We start from the raw sequence: 25,092 nt of genomic DNA, 5'->3' as shown, positions 1-25,092 counted from the left end.
AACTTACATTAACAACAGAAAGCTGCACGACAAGCTGAAAATCAAGAAGACAAATTGATGCATAAACCTGGTGTTTATGCCACTTCTTTCTAGCCCTGAGATTAAGTAACAAGTTTGTTCCTGCTTTGTTGTAATGTCTTTCTAATCAGAAGTAACTAAAAGTTTCAGCGAATGTAATTAATTAGTGTAATTAATGAAATTAATGTAACTATTTGTCCATATATTGGTAGTAGTGAGTCTTACTAATCTCCACCAAAAAAAAAAATAAAGGAAAATGTGGTCAGTTGCAACACTCTGGGAGGGAAAGGAAGGAGGTCAACAAGCAAAAGACATACGCACATGTCCAGGCTCTTTGTAATCACTCACTTTAAAAGACACAAGATCCATTTGTGGCTGTTGTGGTATCTCTCACACCTAGCTCCTGTTGAAATAAATGGGAGCTTGACCACTGTAGTGTTGACAGCAGGATAGATTTCTCTAGTGATAAAGTAGCAAATGGCAAAACAGTTTCTGTAATCAGAATTTCAATGGTAATGGATTCCAGCATGTCACCACAAGTATGCTCAGTTCAGTTAGAAACTGAGGAAAGAAAAAAATCTAAAAAGTTGTTTGCTTCCTTCCCCCACCCCCCTTTTTTTGTATTACTTTTTTAGCAAGTACTGCAAAGCATCTTTTTGGTGTTATCTCCTGCAAGTAGGTGGTGGAGAACTTGCTGTTTTATAAGCAACCAACAGAAATTACTCATAAGGTTTTGGTGATGAGGGAATAGTTGCAAGTTTTGTTATGCTGTGTGAATCCAAAATTATTTTATTAAAAAAAATTATAAAAAAAAGTTCCCGTAGAGCAAATTTAAACTGGCATGGAAGGTAAAATCTGTCCTTTGGATGTAAATTTATTAAACTACCAGAATGATTGCTTACGCCTCTCCTGTCTTGTGTAGTTTAAATCAAATCTGCATGTCTTCTCCTTTAAGTTAATAATGGTATTTTACCATACTTCATGATGCTTGGAGGGTGTTTGACATCATCTTCTTATTCACAGCTTCCTTTGATGGGGAAAAGCACGCCATCAATCTTCCTTCTGTAAACAGCGCATCGTTTGTCCTGCGCTTCTTGGAGAAACTCTGCCACAGCCTGCAGTGTGATAATCTCTTTAGTAGCCAGCCCTTCAGCCCTTACATGGGATGTGCACATAGTCCTATGGAGTATGATAGGAACAAACCAGGTACTGTTAAAACAACTGTTATTTTCAAGTGCTGGTATTTTTGAGAAATGTGGCGACTTCGTCACATGTAACTTTTTAATCTGTCTTTCTATGACGTGAGTTGATTGAAATGAATATGCTTCAGTTCTTAGTGAATTGGTTCCAGCGTCATAGTGCTTTTACAGGATGGGATAGCTTATACCACATGTGCAAAAATCATTCTGTTCAGCAAACCCCTCCTTGTAGCCAAGCCAGGAAACATGTATCACTGTGATACTACTAAAAGGACAAGCTCAAAACTTCACATTTCATTTGTTAAATTTATGTTCAGATCATAAAATAAATTTACAAAAAGATATTTACTGCCTTATGAGAAGGGCCTTCCCCTGAAAGAGTATTCAGTCTGGCCCTTCCCACACCAAAAAAAGGACGTTTCTTCCCTCTTCATTCACCTTACTCAGTGGTGGCTCCAAACTGTTTACATTCTACTGTGTACAGTCCAGCATTCTAGTAGAAAAGGTGGGTTTTTTAGGTGGCTGCTTTTGATACTTCGTAAGAGGCCAATAACTGTCTGCTGCACCAGGAGCATAGAGTGAGGGCAAAATGAAGTGGCTGGTGCAAGATCTCTCATCGGGTTGTTTGCCAGGCCTGGTATTGCAAGCTCCAGCCTGGGGGTTACCAGGAGCCATAACTAAGAAAACCTTAACATCAGGGCAATACCAGAAGACTCATATTGGGTGTGAAGCTTCCTCACAGCTGTCTGATAGCCGAGTCTGTTTTCTGGGTGCTACTGTAGAATTCCCCACCGCTGCCTTTTCAAGAGGGAAATTATGTTTCTAATTCTGTCATGTGAAGGTCATTAGTTTTATTTATTTATTTTTTCATTTTCTTAGAAAAGTAGCTAGGGTCAAGGTAATTTGGGTGATGACAGTACAGACTAAGCTGTATTTCTGCTTTGGAAGTTTGTATCAAAATGACTTGAGTCTGTCTGACCCAAGAAGCTGAACTGTAATGTGATGAATGGCTGATGTGTGTCTTTGCATTTGTCCCCTAACTTTCTCCATGAGCAGCTTTATGCTAGAATAATAGCTGGTGACTTTCCTCTTCACAGCAAAAGAAGAAATGCCTGAAAACAGGATTGCTAAACGATACTCCCAGGACTCTCCACCGTATAGTGCTCCTCTTTCCCCTAAGCTTCCCAGAAATGATGCTCATCCATCTGAAGGTAATTACATTATGTCGGGATTATATATGAGGATTATTTATGGTTTCAGCATTTCCAATCAAAGAGGACCAAGTACAACATATGTGTCTGGTTTGTCTCTAGTCTTTGACAGGTCAGGGTGAAAGCATGTTAATTATTGATCACTGGCGCAGATTTTGCACTTAGGAAAGATCTAGTGCGAGTTCCAGCAGTCCTTCTCCTAAACCTGCTAGTCTTTTTTTGTGAAGGGGCTCAGGCAGATAGGTGACAGATGAAGCCTCCTGCTTCATATATGACAATTTAGCAGAAAACCAATTGTGCCAAAATGAGTTAGGAGATAAATTGGAAGCAATTCTTAATAACTCTAGGCTGGGGCCATTAAGTGAGTAAGGGTGTAGCTTGATGATACAATTCAGCTGAGTTTATGGCTAGCTGCCAGTGAAAAGTTGTTCTGCTTCTGCTTTCCTTGCCTCTTTGTCTCTGCAGTGGGTACCAGCCCCTCCAGCTGAGTGGTGAGCTGCACCAGTGAGCAGAATCACAGAAAACATTTTCACAGAATCATAGAATACTTAGGGTTGGAAAGGACCTTAAGATCATCTAGTTCCAACCCCCATGCCATGGGCAGGGACACCTCACACTAAACCATGTCACCCAAGGCTCTGTCCAGTCCAGCCTTGAACACCACCAGGGATGGAGCATTCACAACTTCCTTGGGTATCCCATTTCAGTGCCTCATCACCTTCACAGTAAAGAACTTCTTCCTTATATCCAATCTAAACTTCCCCTGCTTAAATTTGAACCCATTACCCCTTGTCCTGTCACTACAGTCCCTAATGAAAAGTCATCCCCACCATCCTTATACGTCCCTTCAGATATTGGAAGGCTGCTATAAGGTCTCCACGCAGCCTTCTCTTCTCCAGGCTGAACAGCCCCAACTTTCTCAGCCTGTCTTCATACGGGAGGTGCTCCAGTCCCCTGATCATCCTTGTGGCCCTTCTCTGGACTTGTTCCAACAGTTCCATGTCCTTTTTATGTTGAGGACACCAGAAATGCACACAATACTCCAAGTGAGGTCTCACAAGAGCAGAGCAGAGGGGCAGAATCGCCTCCTTCGACCTGCTGGTCGCTCTCCTTTTGATGCAGCCCAGGATACAGTTGGCTTTCTGGGCTGCGAGTGGACACTGAAGCCAGCTCATGTTTGGTTTCTCATCAACCAACACCCCCAAATCCTTCTCCACAGGGCTGCTCTGAATCTCTTCTCTGCCCAACCTGTAGCTGTGCCTGGGATTGCTCCAACCCAGGTGTAGGACCTTGCACTTGTCATGGTTAAACTTCATGAGGTTGGCATCAGCCCACCTCACAAGCATGTCCAGGTCCCTCTGGATGGCATTCCTTCCCTCCAGCGTATCAACCGAACCACACAGCTTGGTGTCATCGGCAAACTTGCTGAGGGTGCACTCAATCCCACTGTTCATGTCACTGACGAAGATGTTAAACAAGACCGGTCCCAACACCGATCCCTGAGGGACACCACTCGTTACTGGTCTCCAGCCAGACATTGAGCCATTGACCACAACTCTTTGTGTGCAGCCATCCAGCCAGTTCTTTATCCACCGAGTGGTCCATCCATCAAATTGATGTCTCTCCAATTTAGAGACAAGGATGTCTTGTGGGACAGTGTTGAACGCTTTGCACAAGTCCAGGTAGATGACATCAATTGCTCTACCCCTGTCCATCAGTTCTGTAGCCCCATCATAGAAGGCCACCAAATTGGTCAGGCAGGATTTCCCTTTAGTGAAGCCATGCTGGCTGTCACCAAGCACCTTGTTGTTTTTCATGTGCCTTAGCATGCCTTCCAGGAGAATCTGCTCCAAGATTTTGCCAGGCACAGAGGTGAGACTGACTGGTCTGTAATTCCCTGGGTCATCCATTTTCCCTTTCTTGAAAATGGGGGTTATATTTCCCTTTTTCCAGTCATCGGGAACTTCACCTGACTGCCATGATTTTTCAAATATGATGGCCAGTGGCTTAGCAACTTCATTTGCCAACTCCTTCAGGCCCCATGGATGGATTTCATCAGGTGCCATGGACTTGTGCACATTCAGGTTCCTAAGATGATCTCAAACCTGATCCTCTCCTGCAGTGGGCCTAAGGTCTTCATTCTCACAGTCCCTGCATCTCCCTTCCAAGACTTGGGTGGTGGGTTGGAACATTTGCTAGTGAAGACTGAGGCAAAGAAGTCATTCAGAACCTCAGCCTTCTCCAAATCCAGGGTAGCCAGTTCTGATAGCTTCCGGAGAGGGCCCACATTGTCCCTAGTCTGTGTTCTATTTGCTACATAATTTTGGTGAAGGGAAGAGTCGTTTGCAGTTTACTTTTCTGGACTGATTCACTGTGCACTTGGATGAGCACAGGAAAGGGTTGAATAAAATGCGGCCGTGGCCAGGGTAGCTGTAGATCGATTTAGCTCACTGATGAATAGCCCCTTTTCCTGTGCTGCGGCTCAGCTGCAGTAACTGAACATGTATCTAGTCTTAGGCTGCCTCAGAGATAACATAAAGCATCTAGGTTTAAGCCTCAACAAGAGAGACTTAGGAAAATGTGGGGTTTTTTACTCTGCATTTGATACTTAACTGGTTAAACCAGGGTAACTTGTTGGTGTTGACTCATCCCATCTGATATGTCTGATACATACTTTCCCTTGCTGCAAGATACTTGCACAGTGTTTCCAAGGGCTTTTTTTTTATTTTATTTTTTATTATTTTGTGGTGTTGTTTTTTTTTTTTTAATATGATGGCAGTTAGTTATTTCTTTCCTCATTTTTTTTTCTTCTTTTCTGAGATCCTGGTGTCATTTTGTTTCTGTCAGGACCAGTGGGGGCAGAGTGATGATCTCTTCTGTGCAGATTAAAAACTCATAGGAGTACAGTTAGAGCAGAAAAGGGTATAAAATTAAAATGTTCAAAAAGATAGCTTATTTAAAATGGTACATCTTATTACTTTATAGATATATATGTAGGGTATTCACTTCTTTGTATATAATAACAGCCTCAGAAAATACAGTTCTGCGTTATTGATTTCTGTGTCTTTCCAAAAGAAGTACTTGCTTAACTCCACAGATATATTGTACACCTGAGTCATATATTTCTCATAGGTAACTTAGTAAGTGTAGAACACTGAATTATACTAAAATGAAGTTGTTTCAGTTGGAGCAAAACAAATGTTGGTGTAGATCTGCATTATCTCGTAAGAAATCTTCCTCAGAGTGAACATGTATGCACATACTGCTTTTTAATCTGTGTGTGCTAATGGATCCCTTTTATGGATGAAGACAGTGTACTCCTTAAAATACATTTTAAGATCAATAGTTCATTATAAAGTGCAGTTACTTGGATAAAAAAGATAATTAAGTGTTTTGTTGGGGTTTCAGAGGCTTGAATTTGTACTCTGTGCGTTTCAGGAGGCCAAGTGTTCTCCAGTGTTGTGTGTTTCCCATTAGGGTAAGGTCCTCTGCTAAAAATCTGGAGGTAATTTTTGTAGTGGTCAGTCACGGGTTGGTTAGAGAGAAGATCCGCCCCAAAAAAGTTCTGGTTCCACTGAGACACAGTTGTTATGAAATAGTTTTGAAGTATCATTTGAAGGCAAAATGGAATAATTGTGGGAAAGGGTCTTTCAAACAGCTCATTTTCCTTCTGATGTGCTCAGGGATACGTTTTGCAGATTTTGCTGTGTTTCTTGCTCACTGACAGTTTCTTCTTTAAGTTATGAAAAATAAAGGGTGGTTGGGTGGGAATAATTCGGTCTCCCTCCCCCTGAAAACAGAGTGTTCTTACTACTGCGGCCGATTACATCATTCCCCTCATGTATGAGGCAGAACAACTGGGTTCTAATTCCCAGAAGAGCTCTGAGAAAACAAAAACGTCTGTGTTTAAACAGTCTGTTGTCATCCTTACATTTGAAACATAAGGCCTTTTATTGGCCTTTTATTAATCTGCCCAGAGATCAGGCATGCTGCAGAGGAGCCTCCCATGTCTTTCCATACCACTATAGCTCACAACTGCTCAAAATGTCAAGGCAGGAGGAGCGTGTCATTCATTGCTCCATGCATTGCGAAGCTCCATTTGCTAGCTGCCAATTTTGAATCAGCTGTCATACCAGTTGACCACTTTTTCATCAGATTGCAGCTGCATTGTGTTAGAAGAGAAGCTAAATGGGTGGAAAGGAAAGTGGACTGGACGGTATAGTTGCTGAACAGAAACACCTTCTCAAAAAGATGATGGGAATTATTCCCGCTTTTCCACCTTGTGTATGTGAAATGAGAATTTACAGTAGGATAAATTCAAATGCTTGTATCTTGGGGAAAAATGCAGAGTTGATCTTTCCCAGCCCTATTTACTACTGTTTAATTTAGGATGTATAACTTTATAGAGAAATCTGGGATATAACTGGAATAAAAAAATGAAATTCTTTTGTAATACAGTCAGTTTTAAAAATCTTTTTGTCTTCTGAAATCTTGACAAGGATTATGTAAAACAATTATTTAAAAAAAAACCACCTATATTTGGGACCTCTGCTTCTTTACTATTAAAACTACAAGAAGTTGTTTGTATTTTTTTTAATAATTACATTACATGGAGTTGGCTGGTACATGCTTAAATACCCTAGTTGAAATTTTCTGCTGGTGAGTATTGTCTCCACTGTTTCATCCTAGCATTCATGACTTCAGAAATCTGAGTTTGCAGGTTGAGTTAAGTGTTAGGCTCTTTTATATAGCTTTGTTGTAACTATTTAAAGTTATCACCTCCGCCTTTGGTCTTGGACTGAGATTTCTGTTACTGATTTCTCTATAGCTCTAATTGTCCATTGGTTGGCTACCCTTTAATTTTATAATGCATATCATGGGCTACATCTCCTAAAGTTTTCTGAAATTCTATAGAATGATGGGGTTTTCTTTTCATTTTGGTAAGTTGCTGCAACTGCTTCAAGCTGACAAATGTAGAAAAGTTAGTTTTCTTGTTTGTTTTCTTTGAAAACTTCAGTGCTTTGCTTTTGGGATTCAGATCTAACAGCTTAGAAAGTTTTGCAGTGGTTGTTAATGGTTGGACTTAATGAAAGGTCCTCTCCAACCTAAATGATTCTGTGATTCTGTTCTGTGATTCCATCATCTTTCACTTACTTACATTCACTAAGTAGGGAGCTGGCTCTGAGTGCCCTTGGTTGCCTTTCAGGATTATGCTGTCTGAAGATCAGAATGTGCTTAACAGTTCTTCACTCAGAGAACTTAAGACCTCATGAGGCAAGTTGAAAACATGCTTGAGAACCTCACAGGGTTTTTTAGGAAAATACTCTTCCTTTAGGTTTAATTGGCCCAAGAAATGATTGAACTTTATCATATAAGAAGAGTAGTAAAAAGCTCATTTCAGGAATTTGTTTTGCAGAACATGCCAGCTCTTATGCCAGAGTATGCTGCTTCACTAGCATATGTTTTATAACTTCACTAGAGTAATTTTCAAGATGGTAGTGTGGGGTTAACACTTATGTGAACCTGTTAGCTGTTTTTTCCAGCTCTTAAGTCTCCTGCCAAAGCAGCATTTGTTTCATACAGATTTATACATCATGGTTCCAACTTCTTTTTTTTGTGCTAGGTATTGGCCTGGAGTAGAATACATATGATTGCTAGAGAAGAGAGTGGTGTTCTGATCTGTTTGGGTTTGGGTTTATTCCTCTTATAGCATGTTTCTCCCAGTCAGACCCGAATTTGGTTGACTGAGAGTGGAATTTTCAGTAATCAAGCAAACCTGCCTCATGGCACAGGGAAAGGGACCAGCTGAACTCTGCTCATCTGGCTTAGAAACTGTATTGACAGGCTCTAAAAATTCATGAGTCTTCTAAGTGGGTGTTGTTTGTGTTCTGCAGAGTAGAAATCAGCTGAGAAGTGCTAGGAACTAAAAACGGGAATGTTGTTATACTTCCTTCGGAGACCTGGTTTATGTGGGGGTTTTTGGCTTGTTTTTTTTTTTTAACTTGCTTAGTGGATTCAGTAATTCACATGTATCTTTTTAGCTTTCCAGAGCCTGTGCTCAGAGACCCTGCCCTGTGCCAAGAACTAACTGTATGTAGAGAAAGGGTTTTAGTCAAAACGTGTTATGTTAGAGTGCTGTAGTTGTAATGGTTTTGTCTCTAACCTACTCAGTTTTTAATGATGGCCTCTGTGTCTGAATGCACTGGGATCTATAGAAGATAACTGTCCACTTGTTTATGAAGTTAGTGACTCCCTCTGCTGTCTAGAACAAATTAAACGATTGTTAGTTAGCATGAGCTTTTATTTATAATAAAGATTTCTTGCAAGATAAATGTAACACATTCTTAATGCTTAGCTTTTTGAGAATAGTGTAAAAAAAAGATAATGAAAATGCTTGACTAAAATTGTTTGATGTATCAGTTTTAATGTTGGACAATTTTACCTAAAAAAAAAAATTCCTGTCACTTTGCTGTTCATAGTATTTAACAAATACAGCTGGAATTATTTATGGAGGACCGTCACAAACTTGACATATTAAATCTTCTGCTGCAAAAAGAAGGTTTTAAAGATACAGGAAGAGCTCGGTGATTAGTAGAGGAAAAGGAGCAAACATTCAGCAACAGTAATGTCCTCACAGGAGATTTGTTAACAGGCTTACAATCTGTCAGTATCTTTAAGAGAATATAGTAAGGGGTTCAATCACAATGATATAATGTCCATCACTTTGAACATACACATACTTGTTTTTTGCGTAGCAGAAACATTGCCTATAGAGGAAAACAGCACTTCCAAAGAACACCGATTTTCTGAGGACTCTCTGGACTCTGCACACAATTCTGTAAATCCTTCAAGCCCAACCTGTCAAAATTCTACAGAGTATCGTGCTTCAGGGGGTGCAGCATATTACAGAAATTCCCATCAGTCAGTGAGTGCTACCTCAAATTCAGCCCCAGTCCTGCGCAGGCTGTCCTTGAGCTCTGCTGGGAGCAGCGGTTACTATGAAGTTAGTAGGAATCGAATGCAGAGGCGGATTGAAGGTATGCTATATAACTAAATTTTCTTAAATATGTAAATGGTTTTGTTAACATACAAAGTCTGTGAGTTATGAATAAAGAAGCTCTTTGCCATGAAAAAGCTTGCATATGGAATGAAATGTGCTATTGCCAAGCATGTCAGGCTTGGTAATGTAACTGCAAATACAGAGCTGAAGACTGTTAGAACTAACACTGCAGTGCAAGCTGGTGTGAGGGGTCTTGCCTGCTGCACCTTCCTCTCACTGCTGTTATGGCCCCTGCAGCAAGGCAAACTGGAGAGGACCACCTATATGCAGCTCACTTCCTGAGCATCTTGTCGCCGATTTCTGTGTTGTTGAAATATGGGGAGAGGGTTTCCTCCTGTCCTTCCCTCTGTCTGCACAGCTTAACTTGCCTTTGCTATGTTCCCAGTTAATGGCATCTTGGGACCCAGGAGCCAAGTATAACTCAAACTAATTCCTCTAGGTGTGTCATAGTGCTAATGTTTATGCTGCTGTAAATATGTGTATTTATATAAGGCATTTAAAGAGAAATGGAACAGCTCAATGTTGTTTGGGGGAAAATAAAACATCTTTCATTTTTATATACTACAAAGAATGCATAATAAAAGCCACATGTTAATATTAAGAATGTCTTATGTAAAGTGAAATGTATTATCCCTGTATAGACTAGTGATACTTCTTCTTTTCACAATATTTTTATACTAAAAGCTGCAAGTTCCACAACTGGGCCAGATTTGAATTCACTAAAAAGGGAACCTTCAAGAATATTGAATAAGGATCCTTCCACCTGGTCAATAGAAGAAGTAATGCGTTTTGTGAAAGAAGCTGATCCACAGGCACTAGCTCCACATGCAGAACTCTTTAGGAGACATGTATGATGCATATCCATTCTGTTCTAGTAGATTGTGTGTCACATTAATCTCCTAAAATACAGCTTCCATCTCTATCACTCTGTTTGCAATTGAAGGTAGAATATACTTTACTCATATATTAGAGGGAGGCTGAAAATTATTTTTCCATCTGAAACTCCTCCTGCAGTATATCTTCTCTGTGCTCCTGTCTTGTTACACTAAATATCCACTGCTTTCCAGTTTCTGTGGAGTAACACTAATACTAGAAGCATCCAAGTTCTAGTGACCAGCATCCATAGTGCCCCTGTCATCCCTGGTACCTCTAGAGGAGATGGCATTCTCATGTACAGTTTGGGACATTTGGCCTACCTAGATGTCACCTAAGACAGTTTGTTTTGAGGACTGATTATCCTAAAGTAGAGGCTGTTATGCTTCTTTAACTTTACATTTGGTCACTAATACTAGAATTCAGAGAATCAGTTGAAATGCTGAATTCACCTGTTTTGAAAAACAGTATGTAGGGTTTTGTAAGATTAAATGTTGTCTTTAGAGAGATGAACTTTGTCAGTTTCTCTGTGCTATTACTGGTCTCTCCTCTTCCTTCTCACTGTGCTTTTCTATAGCACGTTGCTCAGCAAAAAACTGCTTGCTTATTTGGTTGTATATACAGCCCTCAAAACGAGGTTGGCTTTCTCTTTAGTATTTTCCACACATGTTCTACACCAGCTCCTACTAACAGCTAAATCTCAGGGTAAGCTGGATTGGACAGAAAACTGAAAATAACTTTTAATGGAGCTTCCTGTCTTATGTTTTATTCTTAGTTGTATAACAAGACTAAATGTCACTTGTTTTGTCAGGTTTATGTTTAAAAAAAATTAGACAGAGTGGTTTTCTTTGTGGTGTTTTAAGGAACTAATTGCCTGTCTACAGTATGTAACGCTGGCAAGAGCTTAGTACTGTCACATTTCAGCAGCTTCTCAACCAGGCTGTTGAAATCTGACTAAGTTGTCCTTGGTCTTGATCCTAACAATCTGTCTAGTTTAACCTGGACAGAGATCTGTCTTACTTCACAGATTTAGATGGTCTGTAACCCCTTTCTCTGTGTGACTGTTTGCATGCGCATGCCAGAATCCTCCCACAGCTGTGTTCAAGGTTCAGTGCAAGGCCTCAGTGCTTGGATCATTTAATCACTAACTGCACAGCCCTTCCTTTGCAGCTTCCTTTTTTTTTCCCTTTGACCCATTCACTTTTTTTCCCAGCCAGTACCTAATTTTGAGGGCTCTTTGGTCTGTTTCTTTTACCTACTGTAATGTTCTCTAACTTACCAAATACCTCAACCATACGTTAAAAAAATACTAACATGAATTCAGTTTCAGTGGTTACCTCTAAATATCAAATTGTACTACGTTACAAAGTTTTATATAAAGTAGATAACCTTATACTGTAGGATAAACAAATGTAACGTACTTTCCAGTTTTACCAAGCAGCTTGTTAAAGTAGTTGTGTGTTGTGTTTCTTCTCTTCCTTCTGTAGGAAATCGATGGGAAGGCACTACTCTTACTGAGGAGTGATATGATAATGAAATATATGGGACTGAAGCTGGGGCCTGCCCTAAAGTTGTGCTACCACATTGAAAGACTTAAACAAGGAAAGTACTAGCCTGTGGGGATGCACCACAAGTACGTGTGTTTGTTTCGCACTAAGCTCTCAGGTTTACAGCCATAGCCATTGGAACAATTTTGCTGATCTAAATCATCTTTATTTTTTGAAAGTGCTCTCACAATGTAAATAAGACGTTCAGGATAAATTGGGGAGGTATATAATCTGTTTTACACTAGTATTTTGTGAACTGCTTCAGAAGGTTTGCAGGGAAGGACAGGGGATCATACTGGGGACAGGCAGGCCAGGTGACAGTGCTCTTCCAATCCTGTGATCTCTGTTACAGACTTCAACCAACGTGTTCGTATTCACAACCAAAACAGCTGAATCCCAAAGCAAAATAATAAAACAAACCAGCATCAGGTGTTAACAGTTTTTACAAGGGTGGCTGTAAACTTTTATTTTGCAGGAAAAATTTAAAACAGAAGGTCTCATCTCCGTAATGAATACTGTGTCTAGTCCTCCAGCAGTGTAAGACTCAAGTATATTATTCTAGATTATTCTTCCTAGATTTCTGTAAAGGAAGTAGCCATAAGATTTGTTCATGGGGGACGGAGGTGTGGGGAGGTTAGGGTTATGGAGGATAGGGCTTAATACAAATATAAGCTTTTATAAAGTTTGCTTCTCAGTCCTTTGCTAAGTTATGAGGACAACATATTGTCAATTTATGCAGGGAATAAATACTTTTGTTTCATGAAAGGGCATATTGGCTGTTTAAACCAGCCATTTCTGGGACAGACTGATTTCACTGGAACAGCGCATCCACATTTTAAACATTCCATCTTTCTGCCAAGTTTGGCATGGATATGTGTGTTCATGCTCTTTATATATACATTTGTATGTGTCAGGGAAATATATACTATATATATAAATATACATACACACTGTATGTATGTATTCAGTTTTTTTAATGTGTACTTTGCACTCTGTCAGAGAAAACTGTACAATTTCTTGTTTACCAGTAAATTTGGTTGTGTACTACTTCCATACTCATTAGCACCTGTTTAAATTTCTTTTTGTTCATTCTTGGAGTCAGAAGGTGACAAACAATCAAAGGGTGGTTTTATTCATACAGGCAGGATTCCTGTACTATGCAATACTCTTGGTTATTCATCCCTTAACTCTGAGCCATATATTCTGGTATATTTCTGGAAAGAGGCATTTGGTTCCAGTGGCTTGGGCTTATATTTCCTATTAGGAAGTGCTACTATGTAACTAATAAGCCTTTTTTGGGGGTAAATTTGGTGCTGTTTGTATAAGCTGCAAGAATGAGTGGTGATAATATAGCAGTTTGTTGTCACTGCCGATTGTAATGTACATCAGGGACAAGAAAATATATTTTCTGTGTAGGAAACTGAATGTACTGTATGTAATAGTGTGAGTGATAAAAACTATTTCCTAGGGAAGGTCTAGTCTTAAAATGGTAGATTTATTATATTTCTTACTGCCTTTTTATATGAAAGCATATAGTATAAAAGTATTTTTTACAAATTTCTTTTCTGAAAATGCCTTGCTTTACCAATAGTCTGATATTCCTCAGGTTTGAGCAGAGATACTGCTGCAGAATAATTTTTGTGGCTCGTAAGTGTCCCAAGTATTTTGTTAGTTTAAGTGACTGCAATATAATTTGAATTTATCAAGTCATTTGGATTTTGAGAACTGTTTTTATGATTACATCATTTGACACTAAAGGTTATCTATATCGATTTGTTTTGCGTATCTTTTGTGGTGCATATATGCTTAGATGAATAATACAAGCATGCCCTTTTTAGTAAGAAAAGGTCAGAGCATTGATTAAAGAAAGAGAATGTTTTCCCTTTCTGTTAGGAAAATCCTGACTTGATTGTCGGCATAACCATATGAAAGTTAGTTATATGCTGACGAAAACATCGTGCCCCACATGTTGAGTATATTGTCTATACCTTACTTCTTCCATGCTGTATTATGTTGATTTTCAGAGTTCTTCAGTGTAAAAAGATCTCACACAATTTAAGTGGAAGTAATTGACTGAAAACAGTTTTCATTTTTTACGTTGCCATTGGCATAAGAAAAACAAAGATGTTTAAATTTTCTGTTTGGCCTTTATGGAATGACATTTTTGTACATGGCACTGTTTTGAGTATAAATATTTGTTCAAGGCTTTCTGTACACCCATATGCACAGGGATTACTGTGATGTTGCAGTGCCTGGATTTCACAGTGTGCTGTAGTGTGAGATTCAAGTGTTCAGTGTTGTAGCAGAATATATTTTTTATTCTTTATTTCCAATGGGATGTTCTTATCTATCAACAAAAATAAAATAGTTTGTTCATTGTTGTAACTGTTTTGTTTGACATTGTATATATACTAGATATATGTATCTCTATGTGAGTGCTGTTTCCGTAGGCAAGGGAAGCTGTCTTATCTGGCATTTGGCAGTTCTTGACAGTTCATGTAAACATCTGATGTAAGGAAGCTTTAATCAAAAAGTTAAAATCATCCCAACATTGTTTACCTAAAGCAATTCATGTTTGAGCTTTGGTTAGTCTGTGCTTTCAAAGTTACAGTTTAGGAATATATTCTACTATTTCGTTTTGCATATCAAATTTTGCCACTTACAGCTCACAAAACTGTCATATAACTACTGAGGGGAAGAGACTGCTAAAAACTGTCCTGTGTTCAGATGAAGACCTGAAGTATTTCAAATTGAAGGAATTTATGGCAATAGGTTTGAACTTCATAAACTTCATGCTTTCTTACTTCTACGAACAACAGAAATCTGTTGTTCTGGTTGCTGTTTGCGGTGAGCAGCCTGTGCTTGAGAAGTAACTGAAACTGGGTTAATGGTAACCTCAGAACCTTCACAGGCAAATTATGGATCTTGGAAGTTGGTAGTGACAATAGTTCAGAGGCATTTTGCAACTGATTTCTTTCAAAGGATACTGAGTATCTTCTTTTTTTGTGAGTATTTAATACATGATGTTCTCTGAGTTGCTTTTCTACTGCCAGGGATTCATCTGGTTACCTGGTTTTGTATCTTTCAGTCACCTTGCAAGATAGTGCCGTAACTTCTCAGTACATTGTAAGACCTCTTCTATTTGAAATTAAAATACTGCTGCCTAGCAGCTCTCACAATTCTTGTTGTAGAAGACCTATGCAATACTGAAACTGAAGAATGCTGCATGGGGGGGTGATTGCATGTTGTGGTTGACATGACTGCACTTTTAACAAGTCTGTCGTGGCTGTATATATAGTAGAACTTTTTCAGGAATGATGGTGAAGACAGAAAAATCATGTTATAAATGTTGGCTCAAAGGATGGAGTATGAGGATATGCTCTGCCCATCATACAGATCATTAATGAAGATTTTAAATGGGATCAGACCCAGTACTGATCCCTCGGGTACACCACTAGTTACTGGCTTCCAACTAGACTTTGTGTCACTCATAATAGTCCTCTGGGCCCAGCTATTCAGCCAATTTTCTATGCACTTCCAACCCATGCCTCAACAGCTTGTCTGTGAGGATCACAGGATGGGAGACAGTGTTGAAGACCTTCACGAAGTCCAAGTAGACAATATCTACTGCTCTCTCCTCATCTACTAGGCCAGTCATTTCATCATGGAAGCTTATTAAGTTGGTGAAGCATGACTTCCTCCGGGTGAAGCCATGCTGACTACTCCTGATGACAGTCATCTGGTTCATGTGTCTGAAAATGGTTTCCAGCATTAGTTCCTCCACACTGAGGTGTGGCTGACTGGCCCATAGTTCCCTGGGTCATTTTCCTTGCTTCAGGCACTTCTCCCATTCACCTTTATTGATCAAAAATTACAGAGAGTGGCCTCACAATATCATGTGCAGGCCACTCTCCCATCTGCAGGACAGTGGCCCTCAGCACTCATGGGAGCATCCCATCAGGCCCATTAGACTTACCTATGTCCAGTTTGCTTAAGTATTCCCTGACCTGTTCCTTTTCCACCAAGGGTCTATTGTTCTTGCTCCAGCCTTTCCCCATGGTTTCTGGGACCTGGAATTCCTGAGGGCTGGTCTTGCTGTAAAAGGTTGAGGCAAAGCAACCATTCAGTACTTCAGCCGTTTCCATGTTGTGTGTAACGAGGTACCCTGTCTCATTCAGCAGTGGGCTCACATTTTCCCCAGTCTTCCTTTTTCACCTAAAAAGTGTAACCTATTTTAATGCAGTATCATGTAATAAAACATGTTGTAAAAGTGGGTAACACTGTTGTTTCTTTAATTGGATGGTGAGTTTCATTTGCTCAAAATGAACATTTAATTCCAGTGTTAGATCTGTGAACCTGTTCTAAAAGTTCTGACCACCTTTCTGCTGCTCAAGTTGAAGCTACATAGAGTTAGGCTGGCTTGGTTTAAAGAGAAAGAAAAAAATGAGAACCCCTCGAGATCAATTTCAAAGGTCATATATTCCTCCTCTGCTTTTTTTATTACATGTAAAACTATTACAGTGAGTAAAAAGTGCTCATTTGGAACTGCCTGAGAGTGACGCAGGGAAGCAGAAGCTGGTTTTGTGTCCTTTTCAGTGGTGAAATGATTGCTGCTTTTTTTCTCAAGCCCTGATTATAATCTTTCGCTCTGTAAAGCTTACGAACTACCCCGTAATCCTGGGATCGTGTTCCCCAACTGTCTGTATTCCTGTTGTTTCAAAGGTCATGCAGAGCCATTCTGAGACTTTTATCTTCTTAAAATCCAAACCGTCTGTTGTAAACTCGCTGTGTTTTGAGTCTGCAACTGAGACATTTTGTATGTTAATTTTTTTTTTTTTTACAGTAAGAACCTCAGACATAGTTTGTTGGTGTTTTTTTTAAATACCAAAATATTTTGCTGCTTTCTCATCTGACAGTTCATCCTAAATAAATTCTCATTTCTGTGGCTGTGTAGATAATGGGAGTCCTATGTGTGCTTAAAATCTATCATTACAGTGGTCCAATAGGCTTTTAAATCCTCTGCTTGCATAAATCATCCATCCTTGTCCTACCAGATCATTTTGATTAGCTGTAATTTGTCCCATTTGAATCAGAATTAGCCTCCCCAGCTCCAGAATCTCCCAGTCCTGCTGTACAAGCTGAGGAGTGAAGGAGCTGCTTCTCCTTGTAGCTTTATGGACCACTGCTAGTTTTATTTCAGCTTTCATTATCTTCGGGGGAAGTGTTTAGTGCTGATAGCAGAGGCTGAACAGCTCTACTTCTTTTTAAAATACCCAAAGACATTTTCATCCACAGAGATTCACTTTGCAGCCTCCGAAATAGAAGCTATTCCAGAACAAACAGTACAAGCAAACAGATGCCAGCACAAGAGAAAAGGGAGATGGCATCCCATGTTGTGTGAACAGACAAATGGGAACAGATGTACAGCTTGAAGCTGGCAGAACCCCTCTCTTCCAATGGTTCCTTTCTAGTTCTGACAGCTGGAAGAAAATGAATACACCACAAAACCACCATGATAATTGCCATTTCCTTGCATTGGCAGTCTCAGCACCGAGGTCGAGAACTGGAAGGACAAAGGCTCATCTACCCTCCCAGGTGGAAGCCACGGCAATTGGCAAGGCACTGGGAAAAATCTTAATAAATGGTGGCACACCTTTAGAAAGTCTGGTGCTCAAATGAAAAACCCATAATTTTACTAGATTTCTCCCTTTTCTTGTAGTTAGCTTTTTTCAGTTTATGGAGGCACTCAGTTTCCCCAGGCAATTGTGTTAATGCTGTCCAGTTCCCTAAGAGTGGGGTTTTCAAACAGATCTGAACTCTTCTCTCAACTTCCATCTGTCCAAACCAGTGCTGTCAAACAAGTCTTCCCTTTATTGGAGACCCTTTTGAGGGAAAGATCTTTGCATGTGCTTCTTCTGCATGTTTTGAAAAGTAAGGAAGGGGCTCTGCAGCTTGTTTATTTTATCTGTGAGATACATACCAACTATTGCTGCTGTTCTCATTCCTTGCCTGGGAATATTGATGGTACTCTCTTGCAAGCAGATGCCTCTCACTTAGGCCATGTTACTCAAGGTGTGTCCTATCAAATGCTTTTCTGTCTGTCAGTCTCCTTCTTTAAGTCCCTGAGCTTTCATGAACAAAATAGTGGGGGTGGAAAAATTAGTAAGTAAGTGCTCCGTTTTAGTCTACCCTTGATTTATGCTAGTACTTTCAGGGTGAGATACTAGATAGGTCATTGGAATGTACTTGGGGCATATCGCTTGTTAGGCTCAATGGGCAATGGTGAGGTGTATGGTTTTGGTTGTTTTGGGAGGGGTTTGTTAGTTTTCTGTGTTTTTTTTAACTGAATTCTCTCAGTTGTTTATTTTCAAGAGACCAACTCAGCCAAAGGGAACATATTACTTTCATACATCTTTGCATTCATTATAGTGTATTAATTGTAAACTGCCTTTGCTTGGGTGGTGGTTGGCTACAGGAAATGAACAAGTTGGGGAAAGTTTAAATGTTTTGAAAGAAAACAGAAATGGAAGCATGGGATGACTGATAGGGTTTGCATGCAATAAACATGGGAAGGAAAATATATGAAGAATGAAGTAATGGAAAATCATAAAGGAGAAAACCAGGTGGATATACTAACTTAAACTGTTTCAGATTTGGATGCACTGACTGTTGAGTCATGACTAGTGTCTTTGACTGTTTGCATTGAGCTGAGATTTTAAAGAGGAAATTTAGAAATTAACATTTTGAACCATGTCAGGAATGTGAAGTATTTTATCTTGGCATGATTTAATCTGAAAACATGGACTGAATCCTTGTAATTTCCTACCCAATTTTTGGCTCACCCTCTGTCTCTAAAGTGTTTCTTCCCAATTGAATGAGCTGCTGCTACCAACTCCTTCTTGACGTGATTTCTTTTAAAGCCAAGACAATTGAAGAGCCAAAACCTAGGAATACAGGATTGGGTTTAATTTCATGTCTTTATATCATAGTTGTTTACACTCTCTCATTGTAGTCCATAGAGATCTAGCTGACTGAGTTGAGGGTATGAGTGATCTGATCACATAACCAACATCTGTTTTACAAGGCAATGAATAGCTCTCTTGACTCTATTGGTTTTACTGACTGTATTTCCAGTATCTATAATGGGACCCTCGATACCCATCTCACTTAGCTGCAACATATAAGCTAATTTGCCACCTAAAGTGCAGTTCATTTCAAGTAAGATGGAACAATGCCCTTATGTGAGTCCAACATTGAAGGACCTAGTTGGTGTACCGACCAAGAAATGCTGGCAGGTCCTGTGGTCCACCACACAAGGGTTCTCACTCAAAAGTCCTGATATCCAGAAAAAAGTCTGTCCATAGAGAATATTTCTGCTCTCTTGGTTGTTGCACAGTTGGAGCGCTGCTGCATCTCTCTTGTTTTAAAGGGTCTCTGAAGGACGTGCACGTGCTTTTTTATGCTGATCCATGCTCTATGGACCAAGATTTCAAGGTACTTACTTTGAAGCATTTGTTTAAAGAATGAGGAATCTACTTGGTACCTTTATAACTGTGAAAGGAGGAAGGCTTTCCTTTTTCTCAAACAGGAAATCACTTGTGTATCAGAAGCCTCAAAAATTAATAGCTTTCCCATGCTTACTGATGGGACTTTTAGGGGTTTTCTTACAGTACGTAAGCTCTGGAAGGAAGGACCTCCCTTGCTTTTTGTCACAATGACACGTCCTTTGTCTGTGAGATGCCAGACCAAGACAAAATGTTGCCTGTCTTTGGTCCTTAAGCAAAAAAAGATGGAAACTCCATTGACAAGGATGTGGTGGGAAGGACGATACTGAAACAATGCAGAAAATGCAACCATTTTGAGACAGCTGTGGGTTAAGGAACATTAGTAATCCCAGGAGCAAGGGGGGCTGGGCACAGTCTGATGTGGGGATGCAATGTGTCCATTACCAGTGCTTTCCTGGAAACATGCACTTCTTAACAGTGAAAACTAATGTTTTACCTGTAAAATAATGCTCCCTTCCAGATATCTGATTAGATTGTACCCTGCCATTTGCTTTTTTAATTTCCCCCTCTCATTTTGAAAGTATCCTAATAATTTCAGTACCAGGATATTATTCTAGGAGAGGTTGGGGTATATGGGCACAAAGAAGTACTAAATATTTCAGTGATTAGTAATTTTTCTCCCCATACATGAAGAAATGTTTCAGATGGTTCAACAACAGAATGGATTTTCCTAGCAAGGCTGTGATACCAGGATTTTAACAACTGTGGAAAATATGTTTTCCGCACTAAAATTAGGGGATTTGCTCATGTGTGTGTGTAGGGCTGCCCCGGTGTACTCTGAATTGCGAGCTTCAGCATTAAAAGTTGTATGGTCTAAGAGAAAGGCAACTTTTAAGTAAGAGGAAGGGGAAGCATTGGGGAAAAAAGTAATAGGTGAGTGAAAAAAGCAGATTGCACAAATTAACATCATTAATGTCACAGTGGCAGGCTGGCTGTGTTTGGGAAGGCAGGAACCAATTCCAGCCAGAGGAAAACGAGGGCTTTGACAGAGCCCTTCAGCATGTTTTTATAAACTTGAGCACAAAAAGAAACTAAACCATCTGGCACCAGGATATTATGCAATGTTGTTTTATGCTGTTTTCATTGTCCAAGATTCTTCATGAGGACTGGTAATGAGCCTCTTATTGTTGTCAGAGCACTGTCCTGAGGTACCTTTGTGCAAGTGAAGGGGCACAGACTCCTCTGAATCTCTCCCTTAAGTGCTTGGTGTGCCAGCCAGTTTCCCCCAAAATCTTTCACATGCAAGAAGTGTGTGAAGCTGCTCCTTGAGCCCTTGTGGGTCAAACCTCTGCAGGGATTTGCAAGGTGGTGTGGCCATCCCAGTGCTCTGGGGGGCTGAGTGGAAAATGGGTAGAAGTGGTTAAAAAAAAGCAGTGATGGGAAGATATATTGGCGTATCAGTTTCATAGCTGATAGGAGCAGGGGTGGTAGGAGAGCCTCAGTTACACACAGTCACAGGTCATTTGAGGCATGTGATATGCAGAAATGGATGTCTTTGCTGTTCTCCTTCCCCTTCCCTTCCTGCCACGCTGTGTTTCCTGCTGCCTTTCCCTGTCCCCTGCTGTGTCTGGGCATGAGGAGGAAGGCCACACTACTTTGTGTGCTCTGTGTGTGTGTGATTTGATGTACCACCTCCCCTGGCCCTTGCTTCTCAGCTGCCTTCAGGCCAAGAAAGCATTACCAGTGCTCAGTGCTCTCCTTTCCTTCCACTCTCACTAAACCAAGTTGCCCTGGAGCCTTATTTTTGAAGCTGACACCTTCCTTTTCTGTCATCTACTTGTGGCCAAGGGCCACAGTTTTGCTTCTCCCTTTCATTCTTTGGCTAACTTTATTAAAGGTGCAGTGCCAACAGGCCTGGAGGTGGCTGTTAGCTTCCACTTCCTACTTTCATCTCCCCATTCTCCACCTTTTCCTTGCACTCATAATTGTCTGCTGCTTACCTGACTGCTTGTCTGTTCTCTCAGCCTAAAACCAGGTCAGTTCTCTGGCTGAGAAGATGCTCATTCTTCTTTTGGATTAATTTCTGTTGCTCACAGCTAACTCCCAGTGCTGAAGCCTTAGCTGTGCACCCCTGAGCCCGGGGCTGTGCAGTGAGCACTGCAGGGGAAGGTGACTGCAAAGGAAAGCTCCAGGCTGGTGCACCTGCGCTCTCCCACCCTTAAGGCTGCCATGTACCATGGCTTTTGCCTGAAGTCACAGAACGATAGAATACCAGATTGGAAGGGACATCAGGGATCATCTTTCTAGGCAAAGCTTGCCCTAGATTAGATGTCCCAGCATGCTGTCCCACTGAAAAGATGTACAGCCCTGCTTCCCTCTTCAGATTCGGTGTCTGTCTTCCTGTGAAGCCTCTGCCTGACAGGTTGAAGAGAGCAGAGGGGAAGGTAACCCACACCTTCAACCCTCTCCCCTCTCAGCCAGCCTCTAATAAATGCTCACACCCAAAGTCCAACTCAAGAAAGCTTGGAGCCAACAAGGGGTGCCCTTGAGGGTCTGCACTGCTCCTCTCTACCTTGCATATACCCATCATTGTAAAACATCTTTCTCCTACCATTACAGCTTAATGACTTTCCCTTCAACTTCACAAGAGGTATTAATGTCTCCATTAACAGCCACAAGAAATGGAAGCTCCATATATCATATGAATGCGGCTCCGTGTCCTCCTCTTGCAGAAGTTTCAGAAGCTGTTAAAGTATAGCCTTGTAGAAAATTAATGGCCCAATATACAAAATATGTAATTGCTGCTAGAAGCAAGGAGGAGGAGGTGGAAGTGCTCATTCTTGGTATAATTAAGTATCTTGTTCTGTGGCTGCTTCTCCCCCATGCTGATGGGATGTAGGACTTGTGCTTCACACATGAGGGATGGTGGGAGGCAAATGGCCCCTATTTAGTGTCATCTGCCCAACAGAGTTAAGCATCAGGAGAGGTGCTGGTGCGTGGCTTCTCTCCCCATGGCACAGCCTTGAAGGCTGGGGTAGCAGGGGAGGCAGTAGGAGCTGCCCTAAGCCTTCCCAGAAAGATGCTGGTCAGAATATCTCCCCTGCCATTGAAGTTTCAGCAATGGAAAAGCCAGGCTATGGGGTGGGGTGAGCCCAGTCTGTTCTGCCCATCCATTTCTAGCAGGGTGGCTCCAACCTGTGTCACCTTGTGTCAATGGGGATGTTGGTAGTGGTCAGCAGTGCCAGGGAGCTTGGCCCTTATGGAGACAGCCCCATAAATGGGTGGCTAGGATAGTTGGAGCCTGCTGTTTGTTTCTGCTGTCTCAGAGAAGGGAGGTTGCAGTTGCTCTTGTAATGGTTTGGAGAAGATGCAGTTGCATGGCTGCTGGTCTGCTCTGCCTTTACAACTGGTACCAGTTGGCTTTAAACTGAATTAGTTGCCCGTAGGCACTGTTTTGACAGTGCTTTTATGGGTTTATAATGGCATAAAGCTAATTTAGCCTGATTTGTTGTCAGGGTTTCTGGGGCTTGTGGTCTAAATCCAGTTAAATGAGACCACTGTGGGCAAAGCAGCCTGGGAAATAGCCTGGGCACTGAAGTTAACCTGGGAGCACTAATAGCTCTCAGGAAAGACCTGCAAAGGGGAGGAGGAAAAGCCTTAGCACCTACAGTGGTGTCACTGTCAGGCACTGCTCTGCCTGTCCTGTGTGCCCTGTGGCTTGGTCAGGAGGGGTATGTATCGGCTGGGCACCAGTGCAATGTCCTCTGATGGCCAAGGATGCTGTGGGGGGTGACCCTTGCATAAGGCCGGAGGGATCAGGGTGGTCAATGCAGCAGATCACTGAATCATGGAACGGTTTGGTTGGAAGGGACCTTAAAGCTCATCCAGTTCCACCCCCCCTTCCATGGGCAGGGACACCTTCCACTAGACCAGGTTGCTCAAAGCCCCGTCCAACCTGGCCTTGAGCACTGCCAGGGATGGGGCAGCCACCGCTTCTCTGGGTGACCTGTGCCAGTGTCTCACCACAAGAAGCACATACTTGAAAAATAAAAATAAAAAAAGAATCCCAGAAACTGTTTTTGGGCTTGCTTCTGTCAGCTGTGAAATAAAAACAACAGCAGCTAACGCTGTGACCTCCTTTTGAAATAATCTGGTGTAGCCCTGGGGAGAAACTGCATTTGCAGAAGGTTTTTTTTGACACTGGAACAGACCCAGCTGAAATAGAGCGGGGCAGTGACAACTGGGATGGCTATCCCCAGGGATGTTGAAATCCTGAGCCTCTGCACTGCAGTAACCAGAAGATGACACATTTCATCAGCACAGTTTCTTAGAGGGAGCAAAACAAAGTAGCAACAGAAGAGTACTTTCAATTAAGAAAAAAAATTAATGAAAAATACACTCAGATGACTAAACATTCATGAATCCATCAGCACTTCACGCTCTTCTGAACATTGTCAGTTCTGACAGCTTTGGGAAAAAAAATAAAAGGCTTTAAAAATACTTAAAAAGCAAGAATTTGACAGATTTTGATGCTACCCTTATGTGAAAGTTCTCCATTTTCATATTAAGCAAGAGGGCAGCGATCCTTTGGCCCAGGAAAAGAGAAGCGGAATGCCTTTCTGAACCTCGTAATGCAGATGCATTTTTCTGAATAGTGAACTGGCATCTGCTGGCATCAAATGTTTCAACAGATTTCAGCATGACACCAGGGGCTAAGGGTGCCATTAGACTTATAGCCCTGAAGCTGCTTCTTTGGGCAATTTCTCATTGCATGAACAACTGCAAAAACCTTCCCGAAACTGTCCAAGAGAACTCTTGGAAGTAGCTTGGCTGCAGCCAGTTAAAGGCAGGCACAGTATGCAATGGCATCTAGCTGACGGGTTTACAATGGCTTATTTTTATTTAGAGAGAAGTGGTGCGGTGCTGGGAACATGTCATTTGAAATAATAACACAAAAGGTTTCCTACATAAGGGTTATAGCCACAAAAAAGGCAGCACCCATTGAAAATTGTTCTCCTGCTCTCATGTTCATTCTTCAGTCAGGGTGGGTTTTTACAAGTGAGCTGTGTGAACATAAAAGCCGACAGACCAAAATGCATCTCCAGCTCATTTCCACACACAAGTGCAAATCTGTAACCTACCAGAACTTTTATTTTAATCGTACATTCACATTTCTCCATTGACGTGGATGGCTTGTACACTGCCCTGTGATAACGTTACACAGTTCTGCTCTTCCACGTGCATTGATTTCAGCCAGCAAAGAGTAACAACAAACAACTTTTCCATTTATCTGTAGTCAGGCTGGGAAAAATTAGGTGATTTTTCCTGCCCCTCCCATCCCCCAGGCAACCAAATTCCCCTGACCTTCAGGCTTTTCTCTTTTAAATGACTGATAGTATTTCTCAATATCCTAAGACAGTTTCCTGTGGTCTCTTGCAATGAAGCTGGCGTTAGGTGTGCACTGAGCTGTACTGCTCGCTCACTCTTGCTTCTCCCAAAGCTCATTTGGGCACATCACTAGTGGCTGTGGTGACGTGCGCTGTTCCAACAGTGCTGCGAGACAATATAGTTTTTCTCAGCCTGTTAGTTCTACTCTTTAACGCTTTAGGTTCATCACAAGTCAGCTGCGGTGCTTTCCAGTCTACAGACCTTTAGCCAAAGCTCCTCTGTGCACTGCAA

General features: G+C 41.2%; 1 protein-coding gene across 1 annotated transcript in view; it reads left to right on the top strand.

The window, feature by feature from the left end:
• Positions 1 to 14,293, top strand: part of SCML2 (Scm polycomb group protein like 2) — a 72,225-nt gene extending 57,932 nt beyond the window's left edge. The window contains 5 exon segments of the mRNA XM_062603801.1: positions 1,042 to 1,224; positions 2,315 to 2,428; positions 9,184 to 9,465; positions 10,173 to 10,336; positions 11,849 to 14,293. Of these exon segments, the coding sequence (XP_062459785.1) occupies positions 1,042 to 1,224; positions 2,315 to 2,428; positions 9,184 to 9,465; positions 10,173 to 10,336; positions 11,849 to 11,974 (869 nt within the window). The 3' untranslated portion in view covers positions 11,975 to 14,293.
• The last annotated feature ends 10,799 nt before the right edge of the window (positions 14,294 to 25,092 follow it).

This window comes from Pezoporus occidentalis, unplaced genomic scaffold (assembly GCF_034315485.1).
Source record: "Pezoporus occidentalis ecotype Australia unplaced genomic scaffold, CSIRO_AGI_Poc_V1 ctg81, whole genome shotgun sequence".
Taxonomy (NCBI): Eukaryota; Metazoa; Chordata; class Aves; order Psittaciformes; family Psittacidae; genus Pezoporus; species Pezoporus occidentalis.
Note: the sequence above shows the minus strand (reverse complement) of the source record. Positions and strands in the feature narration are given on the sequence as shown.